At 40.1% G+C, this 15,299-nt stretch overlaps 1 protein-coding gene across 13 annotated transcripts in view; it reads right to left on the bottom strand.

Moving 5' to 3' along the window:
* The window catches only part of ATP8B4 (ATPase phospholipid transporting 8B4 (putative)), a 305,179-nt gene that overhangs the window by 41,534 nt on the left and 248,346 nt on the right, over positions 1-15,299 (bottom strand). For 12 of the 13 annotated variants that reach the window (XM_032624347.1, XM_032624352.1, XM_032624351.1 and 9 more), the window contains 3 exons: positions 12,125-12,272; positions 8,948-9,131; positions 8,048-8,271 (listed from right to left, as the gene is read on the bottom strand). In XM_032624347.1, the coding sequence (XP_032480238.1) occupies positions 8,048-8,271; positions 8,948-9,131; positions 12,125-12,272 (556 nt within the window). The remainder of the gene's footprint in view (positions 1-8,047; positions 8,272-8,947; positions 9,132-12,124; positions 12,273-15,299) is intronic. The other variant, XM_032624361.1, reaches the window with a different exon arrangement.

Genomic DNA, 15,299 nt, shown 5'->3' with positions numbered 1-15,299 from the left:
ATGTGCCTTTAGGAAATCTCAACTTCTCAGAAAAGGGGGAAAATGTACAAAACCTATTTTCATTACAAAGAGGATTTGCTAATCTCCCTTGGAACATTTAAGATAACATAAAATGCTAAGATTTAATTCATACTCAATTTTTCTGGAATAAAATAATTGAAAAAATTAGCTCCATGTATATCATTGAAACCAGTAACTAAAACAAGAGGAAGGAGGAGTTGAGGAAGATGGCGGAAGAGTAAAACGCGGAGATCACCTTCCTCCCCACAGATACATCAGAAATATATCTACACGTGGAACAACTCCTACAGAACACCCACTGAACGCTGGCAGAAGACCTCAGACCTCCCAAAAGGCAAGAAACCCCCCACGTACCAGGTAGGGCAAAAGAGAATAAACAGAGACAAAGAATAGGGACGGGCCCTGCACCAGTGGGAGGGAGCTGTGAAGGAGGAAAGGATTCCACACACTAGGAAGCCCCTTTGCGGGTGGAGACTGCGGGTGGCGGAGAGGGGAAGCTTCAGGGCTATGGAGGAGAGCGCAGAAACAAGGGTGCGGAGGGCAAAGCGGAGAGATTACCGCACGGAGGATCGGTGCCGACCAGCACTCACCAGCGCGAGAGGCTTGTCTGCTCACCCGCCGGGGCGGGCGGGGCTGCGAGCTGAGGCTTGGGCTTTGGTCGGAGCGCAGAGAGAGGAGTGCGGTTGGCGGCTTCAACACAACCTGCAGAGGGTTTAGTGCACCGTGGCTAGCCGGGAGGGAGTCCGAGGAAAAGTCTGGAGCTGCCGAAGAGGCAAGAGACATTTTCTTCCCTCTTTATTTCCTGATGCACGAGCAGAGGGGATTAAGAGCGCTGCTTAAAGGAGTTCAAGAGACGGGCGTGGGCCGCGGCTAAAAGCGCAAACCCCAGTCACAGACATGAGACACTAAGGCTGCTGCTGCCGCCACCAAGAAGCCTGCGTGCGAGCACAGGTCACTATCCACACCTCCCTGCCGGGGAGCCTGTGCAGCCCGCCACTGCCAGGTTCCCGAGACCAAGGGACAACTTCCCCGGGAAAACGCACAGCGCGCCTCAGGCTGGTGCAACGTCATGGCGGCCTCTGCCGCCGCAGGCCCGCCGCGCACTCTGTGCCCCTCCCTTCCCCCTGGCCTGAGTGAGCCAGAGCCCCCGAATCAGCGGCTCCTTTAACCCCGCCCTGTCTGACCCAAAAACAGACGCCCTCCAGCGACCTACACGCAGAGGCGGGACCAAATCCAAAGCTGAACCCCGGGAGCTGTGCGAACAAAGAAGAGAAAGGGAAATCTCTCCCATCAGCCTCAGAAGCAACGGATTAAATCTCCACAGTCAACTTGATGTACCCTGCATCTGTGGAATACATGAATAGACAACGAATCATCCCAAATTGAGGAGGTGGACTTTGGGAACAAGATAGATTATTTTTTCCCCTTTTCCTCTTTTTGTGAGTGTGTATGTGTATGCTTCAGTGTGAGATTTTGTATGTATAGCTTTGCTTTCACCATTTGTCCTAGGGTTCTATCCGTCCGTTTTTTTTTTTTTTACTTAAAAAAATTTTTTTTCTTCATAATTATTTTTTATTTTCATAACTTTATTTTATTTTATCCTCTTTCTTTCTTTCTATTTTTTCTCCCTTTTATTCTGAGCCATGTGGATGAAAGGCTCTTGGTGCTCCAGCCAAGAGTCAGTGCTGTGCCTCTGAGGTGGGAGAGCCAACTTCAGGACACTAGTCCACAAGAGACCTCCCAGCTCCACATAATATCAAATGGTGAAAATCTCCCAGAGATCTCCATCTCAACACCATGACCCAGCTTCACTTAACGACCAGCAAGCTACAGTGCTGGACACCCTATGTCAAACAACTAGCAAGACAGGAACACAACCCCACCCATTAGCAGAGAGGCTGCCTAAAATCATAATAAGGCCACAGACACGCCAAAACAAACCACCAGATGTGGACCTGCCCACCAGAAAGACAAGATCCAGCCTCATCCAACAGAACACAGGCACTAGTGCCCTCCACCAGGAAGCCTACACAACCCATTGAACCAACCTTAGCCACTGGGGACAGACACCAAAAAAAAGGGGAACTACGAACCTGCAGCCTGCAAAAAGGAGACCCCAAACACAGTGAGATAAGCAAAATGAGAAGACAGAAAAACACATAGCAGATGAAGGAACAAGGGAAAAACCCATCAGAACTAACAAATGAAGAGGAAATAGGCAGTCTACCTGAAAAAGAATTCAGAATAATGATAGTAAAGATGATCCACAATCTTGGAAATAGAATAGAGAAAATGCAAGAATATTTAACAAGGACCTAGAAGAACTAAATATGAAACAAGCAACGATGAACAACACTACAAATGAAATTAAGAATACTCTAGAAGGGATCAATAGCAGAATAACTGAGGCAGAAGAACGGATAAGTGACCTGGAGGATAAAATAGTGGAAATAACTACTGCAGAGCAGAATAAAGAAAAAAGAATGAAAAGAACTGAGGACAGTCTCAGAGACCTCTGGGACAACATTAAACGCACAAACATTCGAATTACAGGGGTCCCAGAAGAAGAAGAGAAAAAGAAACGAACTGAGAAAATATTTGAACAGGTTATAGTTGAAAACTTCCATAGTGTGGGAAAGGAAATAGCTAATCAAGTCCAGGAAGCACAGAGAGTCCCATACAGGATAAATCCAAGGAGAAATATGCCAAGACACATATTAATCAAACTATCAAAAATTAAATACAAAGAAAATATATTAAAAGCAGCAAGGGAAAAATAACACACAAGGGAATCCCCATAAGGTTAACAGCTGAACTTTCAGCAGAAACTCTGCAAGGCAGAAGGGAGTGGCAGGACATATTTAAAGTAATGAAGGAGAAAAACCTACAGCCAAGATTACACTACCCAGCAAGGATCTCATTTAGATTTGATGGAGAAATTAAAACATTTACAGACAAGCAAAAGTTGAGAGAGTTCAGCACCACCAAACCAGCTTAACAACAAATGCTAAAGGATCTTCTCTAGGCAAGAAACACCAGAAGGAAAAGACCTACAATAACGAATCCAAAACAATTAAGAAAATGGGAATAGGAACATACATATCGATAATTACCTTAAATGTAAATGGATTAAATGCTCCCATCAAAAGACACAGACTGGCTGAATGGATACAAAAACAAGACCCATATATATGCTGTCTACAAGAGACCAACTTCAGACCTAGGGACACATACAGACTGAATGTGAGGGGATGGAAAAAGATATTCCATGCAAATGGAAACCAAAAGAAAGCTGGAGTAGCAATTCTCATATCAGACAATATAGACTTTAAAATAAAGACTATTACAAGAGAGAAAGAAGGACAGTACATAATGATCAAGGGATCCATCCAAGAAGAAGGTATAACAGTTGTAAATATTTATGCACCCAACGTAGAAGCACCTCAATTCATAAGGCAAATACTAACAGCCATAAAAGGAGAAATCGACAGTAACACATCATATTAGGGGACTTTAACACCCCACTTTCACCAATGGACAGATCATCCAAAATGAAAATAAATAAGGAAACACAAGCTTTAAATGATACATTAAACAAGATGGACTTAATTGATATTTATAGGACATTCCATCCAAAAACAACAGAATACACATTTTTCTCAAGTGCGCATGGAACATTCTCCAGGATAGATCATATCTTGGGTCACAAATAAAGCCTTGGTAAATTTAAGAAAATTGAAATCGTATCAAGTATCTTTTCTGACCAGAATGCTATGAGACTAGATATCAATTACAGAAAAAGATCTGTAAAAAATACAAACACACGGAGGCTAAACAATACACAACTTAATAACGAAGTGATCAGTGAAGAAATCAAAGAGGAAATCAAAAAATACCTAGAAACAAATGACAATGGAGACACGACGACCCAAAACCTATGGGATGCAGCAAAAACAGTTCTAAGAGGGGAGTTTATAGCAGTACGATCCTACCTTATGAAACAGGAAACATCTCAATTAAACAACCTAACCTTGCACCTAAAGCAATTAGAGAAAGAAGAACAAAAGAACCCCAAAGTTAGCAGAAGGAAAGAAATCATAAAGATCAGATCAGAAATAAATGAAAAAGAAATGAAGGAAACGATAGCAAAGATCAATAAAACTAAAAGCTGGTTCTTTGAGAAGATAAACAAAATTGATAAACCATTAGCCAGACTCATCAAGAAAAAAAGGGAGAAGACTCAAATCTATAGAATTAGAAATGGAAAAGGAGAAGTAACAACTGACACTGCAGAAATACAAAAGATCATGAGAGATTACTACAAGCAACTCTATGCCAATAAAATGGACAACCTGGAAGAAATGGACAGATTCTTCGAAAAGAGCAACCTTCAGAGAATGAACCAGGAAAAAATAGAAAATATGAACAGACCAATCATAAGCACTGAAATTGAAACTGTGATTAAAAATTTTCCATGAAACAAAAGCCTAGGACCAGATGGCTTCACAGGCGAATTCTATCAAACATTTAGAGAAGAGCTAACACCTATCCTTCTCAAACTCTTCCAAAATATAGCAGAAGGAGGAACAGTCCTTAACTCATTCTACGAGGCCACCGCCACCCTGATACCAAAACCAGACAAAGATACTACAAAAAAAGAAAATTACAGACCAATATCACTGATGAATATAGATGCAAAAATCCTCAACAAAATACTAGCAAACAGAACCCAACAGCACATTAAAATGATCATACACCATGATCAAGTGGGGCTTATTCCAGGAATGCAAGGATTCTTCAATATACGCGAATCAATCAACGTGATACACCATATTAACAAACTGAAAGAGTAAAACCATATGATCATCTCAATAGATGCAGAGAAAGCTTTCGACAAAATTCAACACCCATTTTTGATAAAAATCCGGCAGAAAGTAGGCATAGAGGGAACTTTCCTCAACATAATAAAGGCCATATATGACAAACCCACAGCCAACTTTGTCCTCAATGGTGAAAAACTGAAACCATTTCTACTAAGATCAGGAACAAGACAAGGTTGCCCACTCTCACCACTATTATTCAACATAGTTTTGGAAGCTTTAGCCACAGCAATCAGAGAAGAAAAGGAAATAAAGGGATTCAAATTGGAAAAGAAGAAGTAAAGCTGTCACTGTTTGCAGATGACATGATACTATACATAGAGAATCCGAAAGATGCTACCAGAAAACTGCTAGAGCTAATCAATGAATTTGGTAAAGTAGCAGGATACAAAATTAATGCACAGAAATCTCTGGCATTCCTATACACTAATGATGAAGAATCTGAAAGTGAAATCAAGAAAACAATCCCATTTACAATTTCAACAAAAAGATTAAAATATCTAGGAATAAACCCACCTAAGGAGACAAAAGACCTGTATGCAGGAAAGTATAAGACACTGATGAAAGTTAAGATGATACAAATAGATGGAGAGATATACCATGTTCTTGGATGGGAAGAATCAACATTGTGAAAATGACTCTACTACCCAAAGCAATCTACAGATTCAATGCAATCCCTATCAAACTACCACTGGCATTTTTCACAGAACTAGAACAAAACATTTCACAATTTGTATGGAAACACAAAAGACCCCGAATAGCCAAAGCAATCTTGAGAACGAAAAATGGAGCTGAAGGAATCAGGCTCCCTGACTTCAGACTATACTACAAAGCTACAGTAATCAAGACAGTATGGTACTGGCACAAAAACAGAAATACAGATAAATGGAACAGGATAGAAAGCCCAGAGATAAGCCTACGCACATATGGTTACCTTATCTTTGATAAAGGAGGCAAGAATATACAGTGGAGAAAAAACAGCCTCTTCCATAAATGGTGCTGGGAAAACTGGACAGGTACATGTAGAAGTATGAAATTAGAACACTCCCTAACACCATACACAAAAATAAACTCAAAATGTATTAAAGACCTAAATGTAAGGTCAGACACTATCAAACTCTTAGAAGAAAACATAGGCAGAACACTCTATGACATAAATCACAGCAAGGTCCTTTTTGACCCACCTCCTAGAGAAATGGAAATAAAAACAAACATAAACAAATGGGACCTAATGAAACTTAAAAGCTTTTGCACAGCAAAGGAAACCATAAACAAGACCAAAAGACAACCCTCAGAATGGGAGAAAATATTTGCAAATGAAGCAACTGAAAAAGGATTAATCTACAAGAGTTACAAGCAGCTCATGCAGCTCAATAACAAAAAAACAAAGAACCCAATCCAAAAATGGGTAGAAGACCTAAATAGACATTTCTCCAAAGAAGATATACAGACTGCCAACAAACACATGAAAGAATGCTCAACATCATTAATCATTAGAGAAATGCAAATCAAAACTACAATGAGATATCATCTCACACTGGTCAGAATGGCCATCATCAAAAAATCTAGAAACAATAAATGCTGGTGAGGGTGTGGAGGAAAGGGAACCCTCTTGCACTGTTGGTGGGAATGTAAATTGATACAGCCACTATGGAGAACAGTATGGAAGTTCCTTAAAAAACTACAAATAGAACTACCATACGATGCAGCAATCCCACTACTGGGCATATACCCTGAGAAAACCATAATTGAAAAAGAGTCATGTACCACAATGTTCATTGCAGCTCTATTTACAATAGCCAGGACATGGAAGCAACCTAAGTGTCCATCATCGGATGAATGGATAAAGAAGATGTGGCACATATATACAATGGAATATTACTCAGCCATAAAAAGAAACGAAATTGAGATATTTGTAGTGAGGTGGATGGACCTAGAGTCTGTCATACAGAGTGAAGTAAGTCAGAAAGAGAAAAACAAATACCATATGCTAACATATATATATGGAATCTGAGAAAAAAAAAAAAGTTCGTGAAGAACCTAGGGGTAAGACGGGAATAAAGACACAGACCTACTAGAGAATGGTCTTGAGGATATGGGAAGGGGGAAGGGTAAGCTGTGACAAAGTGAGAGAGTGGCATGGACATATATACACTACCAAACGTAAAATAGATAGCTAGTGAGAAGCAGCCACATAGCACAGGGAGATCAGCTAGGTGGTTTGTGACCACCTACAAGGGTGGGATAGGGAGGGTGGGAGGGAATGAGATGGAAGAGGGAAGAGATATGGGAACATATGTATATGTATAACTGATTCACTTTGTTATAAAGCAGAAACTAACACACCATTGTAAAGCAATTATACTCCAATAAAGATGTTTAAAAAAAAAAAGAGGAAGGAAGAACAATTGAAGAAATCTCTAATGATAGTTATAGTTACCATTTTATTCTCAAGGACAACCTTTTTCTTTCGCTGCTGTTGTTTAAAATATTGATGCCATTTTTTATTCATAAATATATTTAAATTCTATAAGTCTTACATTTCACAGTTGATACCCAGCGTCAAAATTTTCCTGATATCCAAGATATGGGGTTAAGTAACCTTTAAAATGTCTAAAAGTAGATATAAAAAATAGAATCCTAATTTACGAATTTGCTAATTTTTCTTCCTTGCTGCCAACATAACCTATGGATCAATTTTTAGCTGATGAATTGTTGTCAAACAGCCTTGAGGTCAGGGTAGCAATTCCTTCCCCTGATTTAAAATATTTACATTCAGTGTGTTGGGTGAGTGATCATCTTTCCAACAGATATGCGTCAACTTTTCTTATTAGTGTTTCTCAGATTCTGAATTAAAACTCTACATCAAGCTTACCTGTCATCATACCCAAAATTTCAATAAAAACTTTAAAATGCACAGGAAGGAGTCGTCATTAGTTACTATAAATAAGCAAAAAATAAAACTCTAGCTAAATATATATTCTTCTTGGGTTCAAAGCTCAAGTCAACTATCCATTACATAATTTGTCACACTGTCATTTATATTTGATATATAAAAATTATCTCTATTGATTAGTAAAGAGCCATGAACAACAGTCATCTACAATCCAGGGGATCGTATAAAAGAAAGAAACTTTTTTACCAACCTGGGCTGAGAAACCACAGAAGAAACCAAACCAGAAATGCACAAGTGTGAATGCAAAATTCTTATAGAAGAAATAGCATAAGAATTTGCACATTCGGAAATAGGACCACCTTCCATGAACAAGGAGAAGCCTTTGGAGGTATCTAAACTGTGCAAATGCGTAGTCGCTGGCTAGGACTGCCTGCAGTCCTTCCTGGCCGCTGATGCCGACACCAATGTGAGCACCTACAAAGGAGAAGAGGGACAGTTTCACTCCCCAAACAAAGACACAACTTCTTTGGGGAACCTATCACTCCTCTTTTTTTAATTTGTTTTTTTATTTTTGGCCACACCACTTGGCTTGCAGTATCTTAATTCCCCGATCAGGGATCAAACCCGGGCCCCCAGCAGTGGAAGCGCCAAGTCCTAACCACTGGACCGCCAGGGAATTCCCCTATCACTCTTCTTGTATGTTATTATTTATTCACAGAAACCCATAGCATTTATAATATTTCCCATATATTATCTCATGAAACACTCATGATAGGTATTTATCCTAGTTTTTCAAAAGAGAAAATTGACTCAGAAAGTTCAGTAACTTGAACAAAGTTTTACAATTTGTAAGTGGCAAAGCTGGGACTAAACCTTAGTGTTGGGACTGTGTGTCTAATGTTCATTCCTCTACACCATAGCTACTTATTTCTCCAAACAGTGACCAATACATAAATGATTTAGTTAAAGGTGTTTTCTTTTTTGTTTTTAATGAATGCTAATAATGGTGGATGAATTGAGCCCTAAAAGTATTCATTTCAGAAACACTGGGAAAATTAAATTGCAATGCAATCTCCATTACATATTGCCCAGTGCTGAACCTGGGAGCTCCAGGTCTGCAGCACACCCCGTTGAGCAAATGTCCCCTTACTTTTGATCATGCTGACGTCATTGGCTCCATCGCCTATGGCCAAAGTGACAGCATTTCTGTGCTTCTTCACCAGCTCTACTACTTGAGCTTTCTGGAGAGGGGTGACTCGGCAGCAAACCACAGTCTTACACATGCAGGCAAGTTCTAGAAGATCGTTCTTGACATCACTTTCTAGAGCATGGGCCTACGTTATTTTTTTTTTAAATCCACAATAGAACGAGAAATAATAAATGAGAGATGTCATTTGGGAAGCAGATTTCTTGTTTCTCAGCTGATTTCTAAACAGTTTAATTCACTTCAACAAGTCATTGTTGACTCAGGGCCACACAAACAACAAAAGAAAAGAGTATTGAACTCCTACTTAGTGCCAAGGAATTTTACCATAAAAGTAAAAGACGCAGTGTCCTGTGTTTCTTCCTTGATACATTATCGTGCTGCATTGGAGAGATACAGTTGAATTCCGGAAAAGGTCCGGAATCCACTAAAATAAGGAAAAGCAAAGGCCAGAACCAATCCATCACCTCACCAAGTTTAGAATGAACTACAAAATGATGATATGTCTGTTCTACGTGATGACATTTTTGTTTCCTTTGCACTGTTGTTTTGTATATTTAGTGTTTCTTGTTGTGGTTGTTAATGTGAGAGCAAATGAGAAGCAGATGATCTGGAGATTAGCCCTTGAAGAACATAGCGACTGAAATCAAGAGAGGCCTGTGCAAAGGGTGGCATGCAACCTGTGTCTCAGACGGGGTTCCCCAGCCATTTACACCCTTGCACTTCTTAGACATACCAAAGAAGGACTGAAAAGGAGAACATAATCCTTTGTAATTAAGTACAATCTTTTTCTAGAAAACATCTCTACATTATTTAATAAACACATTAAGAGAAAACAGGAATCCACCTAAACTTTGAGTCATCATTATCTTTGAATGAATCTTTAGTGAGATGTTCACAACCCATTCACACTCTGGCCCCTATATTCCTTTTGAGTCTGTCTTCTACCACCACCTTCAGGTTTACTCTTTACTCCTGTCAGGCCAAGTTGCTTGTTTCCATAATTTGGCAGGTTCTTTCTTGCCTTTGTGCCTTTGCACTTGCTGTTTCCTCTACCTGAAAACATCACTTCCTCCAGGAAGTCTTCCCTGATTTTCCCATGAGGAACTAAATGTGCTGCTTTGCCTCTATGCTCTCAAAGCACTGTGTCCGGGCTTCCCTGGTGGCGCAGTGGTTGAGAGTCCGCCTGCCGATGCAGGGGACACGGGTTCGTGCCCCGGTCTGGGAAGATCCCACATGCCGTGGAGCGGCTGGGCCCGTGAGCCATGGCCGCTGAGCCTGCGCGTCCGGAGCCTGTGCTCCACAACGGGAGAGGCCACAACAGTGAGAGGCCCACATACCGTAAAAAAAGCACTGTGTCCATTCCTCCTTATAGTATTTGCCATACCACTGTGAGATTAGCTCTCACCAGATGACAATCCCTAAAACAAGGACTGTGTTCTCTTCACATCCTTATCCTCAGCCTCTAGCACAGTGACCTGGACATGCTTAATGAATGTTAATGGGATGAATGGAAGGATGGGTGAATGAGTATAAAAACATGACTGTAATGCAGAAAATTCTCGTGTCAAAGCCTACAATTCTTAGGGGAAACTGTGAGTTAGCTTTCTCAAATATAATTACCCTCTCTGAAAGAGAAAGTGTGTAACTGACTGTCTTGCTCGGAATGGTTCCCATCTCTTTCTTTTCTTTTTTCTTTATTATCAACAAGTGAAAAACCTAGACACAGACTGTGAGAAAGAAAGACCCAATTACATTCTGCAAAGCATCAAGATTTGAGCAAACTGGAATCATGATTTTTTAAAAAAAAAAAAACTGACCATACTAGTAGAAACACAGTCAGTTCTCCTTAAATTAAAAATGACATTTCATGGTTTCATAAGCTTCAGGCTTTGAAGCTGAGGGGGTTCTTGAAGAGTGTCTATCTTAGCTCTTTCTTTCAACAGATTTAGAGACAGAGAGAGAATCTTGTGTGTTATCACCTTAGTACTCTAACTGCCCACACATTGGCCTCTTTGAGCCTGAGGGAAAGTCAAAGCACAAGTCATTAGGGACCCTTTCCCTATTGTGGTTGGTCCCGGGGCAATTCAGCTTGAAGACCACCAGCTCTAAGTCCCAGCTGACAGGCTTAGAATTTTCAGTTGCTGCTCATTTGAGCAAAGGAGAAGTTCGTGTCATCTGGACAAACTTTCAACTAAGCTTGGCCTGCAACTGAGCTCTGTAACTTTCCACGGGGTAGAAGGCAACACATCATTACGTCTGGAATCCAGCTGGATAATGCTCTAAGCACTAAGAACTAACAGACAGCTGATCACAAGGCGGGGAATACAATATACTCATTTCCAACTTCTTTTGTCCTCTAAGAAACTGTCTACAAGAAGATACGTTTATTTTCCAAACTCCCAAAAGTGAAAATTGATCATCAAAGCCGGAGAAAGATGTGAGATTAGCTCTTTGTGCATATAAATGATAATTTCACTGGAGTACAATCAGAGCTTTTGTTTTCTAAATTAGAAACTCAGAAGAGCTTTTGATATTTGTTCAAGATTTGGAACCTGAACTACATTAAAAGTACAATGCAAGTTTATTCTATTACGACAAGAACCAGATTTCCTAATCAAAGCAAATTGTTTGGCATCGCTCTAAAATGCTGCTATTTAGAAAGACCACTAGAGGTATCTTAATGGCAATAATTTGGTGTGGTAATTATATGAAGGTCAGGTTGTGCTCTGCAAATCACAAACATTAGCAAGAGCAATAATGGCAATACATCTATCCAGTTGCATTATTTTAATTAAACAACAGGGAGCTGTGACACTCTCCCTCAGAAAAGCACTTAAACAGTACTGCTAAACGGTCTGTAGTCATTTAGACAAGATTGATATCCTCTGAATTCAGTATTTCTTCAGATCCTCCCCTTCGCTGTGGTGGTTCAAGCAATAATGTATGAAATATATATTAGAAGTTTCCCTGTCCTTTGCAAACAGGAAATCAGTGCATATGCCCTATTTCTAGTAGTGTCATTTGTTTTGAATACACAAAAAAAGATTTCGTTATGACAGCACAAAAGAAATGATTATTGGGGTGGAGAAAAAGAAACAAAAAAGCCTTAAGCAAACTCACCAAACTGTGGCCATTTATGATTAAGGCATAATCCCCTGTTACGGTTTCTTCTACAACTGAGTCCAACTCCAGCGGCTGCTTTTTTTCAAAAACTACATGGCCATTGGAAAAACTTCTGTTTTGTCCAAACAAATTTTCCTTTGCTTTCCTTAAAGGAGAGGGGAGGAAGGCAAATCATAACAAAGTACACAGAGCATACCTATTAACTCTAAGGAGAGACTGGCCTAGAGGTAAATTCATTTCATCACTATTCAGACAGACTGCTGCATGAGATACAGTTTCAGTAAGCTAGCTGGATAATTCTTTGCGATGGGGATACCATAGCAAATTTGCAAATTCCAGGAAGTAGGAGGGTAAACATAAGGAAAACAGAATCATTTCGAACGTTTTAAATTACCTAAAAGCTAAACCATCATCTTGAGCTGGGCTTGAACTAGGGGCTCTTGATAAATTTGATACATAAGGTTACCTGAGCTTCATGGACTTAAGAACCACTGATCTGGCACCTGGTGTTGTTAAACAATGGAAAGGGAAAGACTAAAGACAATTGATGAAATCTTCTAGGAATTCCAGGGAATTCTGTATATAAAATAAATTAATCAACTTGTAGAACAATGTAACATGATCCAACTTAAAACGGCAGTCTTCTGAGAAGCACATCTTTTAGAAATTTGACAATAAAAACAAATAAAGGCATTTACTGAATTGGCATAGTCATTATAACATAATGGAATATTTTAAGTGAAAATTGTACTCATCAGCCGAAACAATAGAATAAATCTTCTGGGAAAGACACTACAGACACCGAAGTGTAGAGGGTAGTTCCAAATGGAAACTCCCTCCAGTGTCCTAGATCTAATCAGCACTAGAATAACCCTGCCCACAACTCAACCATCTCTGCTGCTTAAGAGGAAGACTGTACTGTGACTTAACACCGTTAGAAGTGGCATTTTATTCTTCTCTTCCAAATGGAAAGACAATGCCTTTAAAGGAAGGAAAATTTCCTCTCCGAACCCCTTGGATGACAGGCTCTGAAGTAACATAGGGCAAGCTGACATGACTGCTAGAACTTTCGATCACAACCAGGGAACTACACAGTCGGCGCTCCGGAAGTTGAGTGCCAAAGCCAGCCACCAACACTTTAGGCCACAACTAGCATATACGAAACAAGTGCCCAGGAGAGAATTCGGAGTGAGAGACAGGCCAGAAAATGGATGTTTTGTCTTAAAAGCAAAATGAAATGGTTCCCCAAAGACTCATCTTATGTAGAAAGCATTTATTTAAATGGTTTTTTGCTGTGGCTCCTCTGAAAGAAGAGAAGGTGCACATGACAAAAACAGTCATTTTAGCCCTCAGCTTCCTAATTATTTGAAATTGTAACACTAATTTGTTTACAAGTTTTTTTTAAAAAAAAACATCTTCTGGCTCAACATCTCCTTCTGCTGTCCAGGACCAAAACCACATCCTGCATTTAAGGAACCCAGAGAACCCAAAGGTTACATGCCCTTGGCGCCAGGGATGATATTATACGTTTTAGCAATCAGTTTGCAGAATCAAATAAAAAGATTTATAAAGTCAGAGTGCTATGTGTGAAGTTTAGGGAGTTAAGGAAGGGGGTGAGAGGGAGAACAGACATGAAAAATCATTGTTTTAAGTGGGAGATACAGGGCTTTTGCATCAGATAATCATGTCAGGGAATCCTCCTCACACTCATGAAAATTTACAGTCCATATAATGAAGAAAGCAAGAGAGACAAGTTCCTCCAAAATGAACATTTCTCTGACAGTGTTGCAGAGCTCATAAATTAGGTCCTCAGAAAGCACCAAAGGGCAAACATCTCCTGAAGTTTCCTTTTCAGTAAAGTTCTCACTTGCTGTATAAATGACTCAAACTCTGTTTTCCCCCAGAGAATGAAAGCATTCCAAAGAAGGGTGAAGTTCATGAAAGTATTGGCTGAAATTCTATTTACTTAGGATTTTTTTCCCCTAAACTGTCTTCCTAACATCTCACATGAACCCTTTTCCGGGCAGAAAAGGGACAGTGTTTCGGGCTCTGCTTAAATCCCCACCGCACTCCCTCCAAACAGGCCAGCCCTTTGCCCATGCTCTATAGCTGTCATTTCTTTTTCTTCCTGGAACTTAGCTCTTCAAATACCAGCTGGTCCTCGCCAAACAATTTATTAGGAGGGAAAAAGCGACACATAACTCCCTTCGTGGAATATGAATTATACATTTTTGCAGGCATGATACACAACGCTTTACTACAGAATACAAGTAACAAATGCTAAAACAGAAGAGTGCCTGATTTTTCCAAGCTCTGTAATGAGGGGCAGTCTGTGACAATGTTGGCATGCAGAAAGGTATTATCGGTTGAGGCGACTTTGGCATTCACAGCCCCATGCCACCACAAACACAGCAAAGCACAGTTAGGCCCACGTTAGCTTACATGCAATCTATAAAGAAAAGAGATGGTAGGAGAAAGAGTCATTTTGTCAGTCTTAAGGCGCTCTATATTCAAACCTTAAAACGACCTGTTAGAAAATAGATTGAAACCATGACGTCATGTTTAGACAAATACAATTTTGACTTTGATATGAGCATTGGGCTTGAAACCTGGAGATCTGGCTTCAGGCCCAAGGTCTGCCTCTGATATCTCATATGCCCACAGTTGAGCTATCTGACCTCTAGCCACTTGATTAGTCAGTTACAGACCCAGGCGAGAACCCAGGTCTTCAAATTCCTAGTGCTCTGTCTACTGCACCAAAAGGTTTACACATAGTTAGCCACAGGCTGCCTCTAGGTTGGGAAAAAGGCATAGCACTAGAGCACCAGTTAGGGTAAAAGAGTACCCTGCCAACAGTAGAGAAAGGGAGAAAGTACATGAAATTTTGATGTCAAGCCCAAGTTTCATCCCTTATTAACTGTGTGACCTATAAGATACTCAACCCCTGAAGCGGTATCTTTATTAGAATCTAGGGGAATGATACCAGTGAATCACACTGGTTGATACCATTATGAAAACTCAGGCAGCTGTACCAGGCTGTACTGGAAGGTCTCCAATATTACTGAGTACTCTAAAATTTTACAATTTATGATAGAAACTAAACTTACTAAAACATTTTGCCGGGGTGACTAGAAATTGAGAATTAGGAACAAGGTGCATTTTGTTTGGCCTG

Source organism: Phocoena sinus, chromosome 2, assembly GCF_008692025.1.
Source record: "Phocoena sinus isolate mPhoSin1 chromosome 2, mPhoSin1.pri, whole genome shotgun sequence".
Taxonomy (NCBI): Eukaryota; Metazoa; Chordata; class Mammalia; order Artiodactyla; family Phocoenidae; genus Phocoena; species Phocoena sinus.
This window is presented reverse-complemented; position numbering and strand designations above follow the sequence as displayed.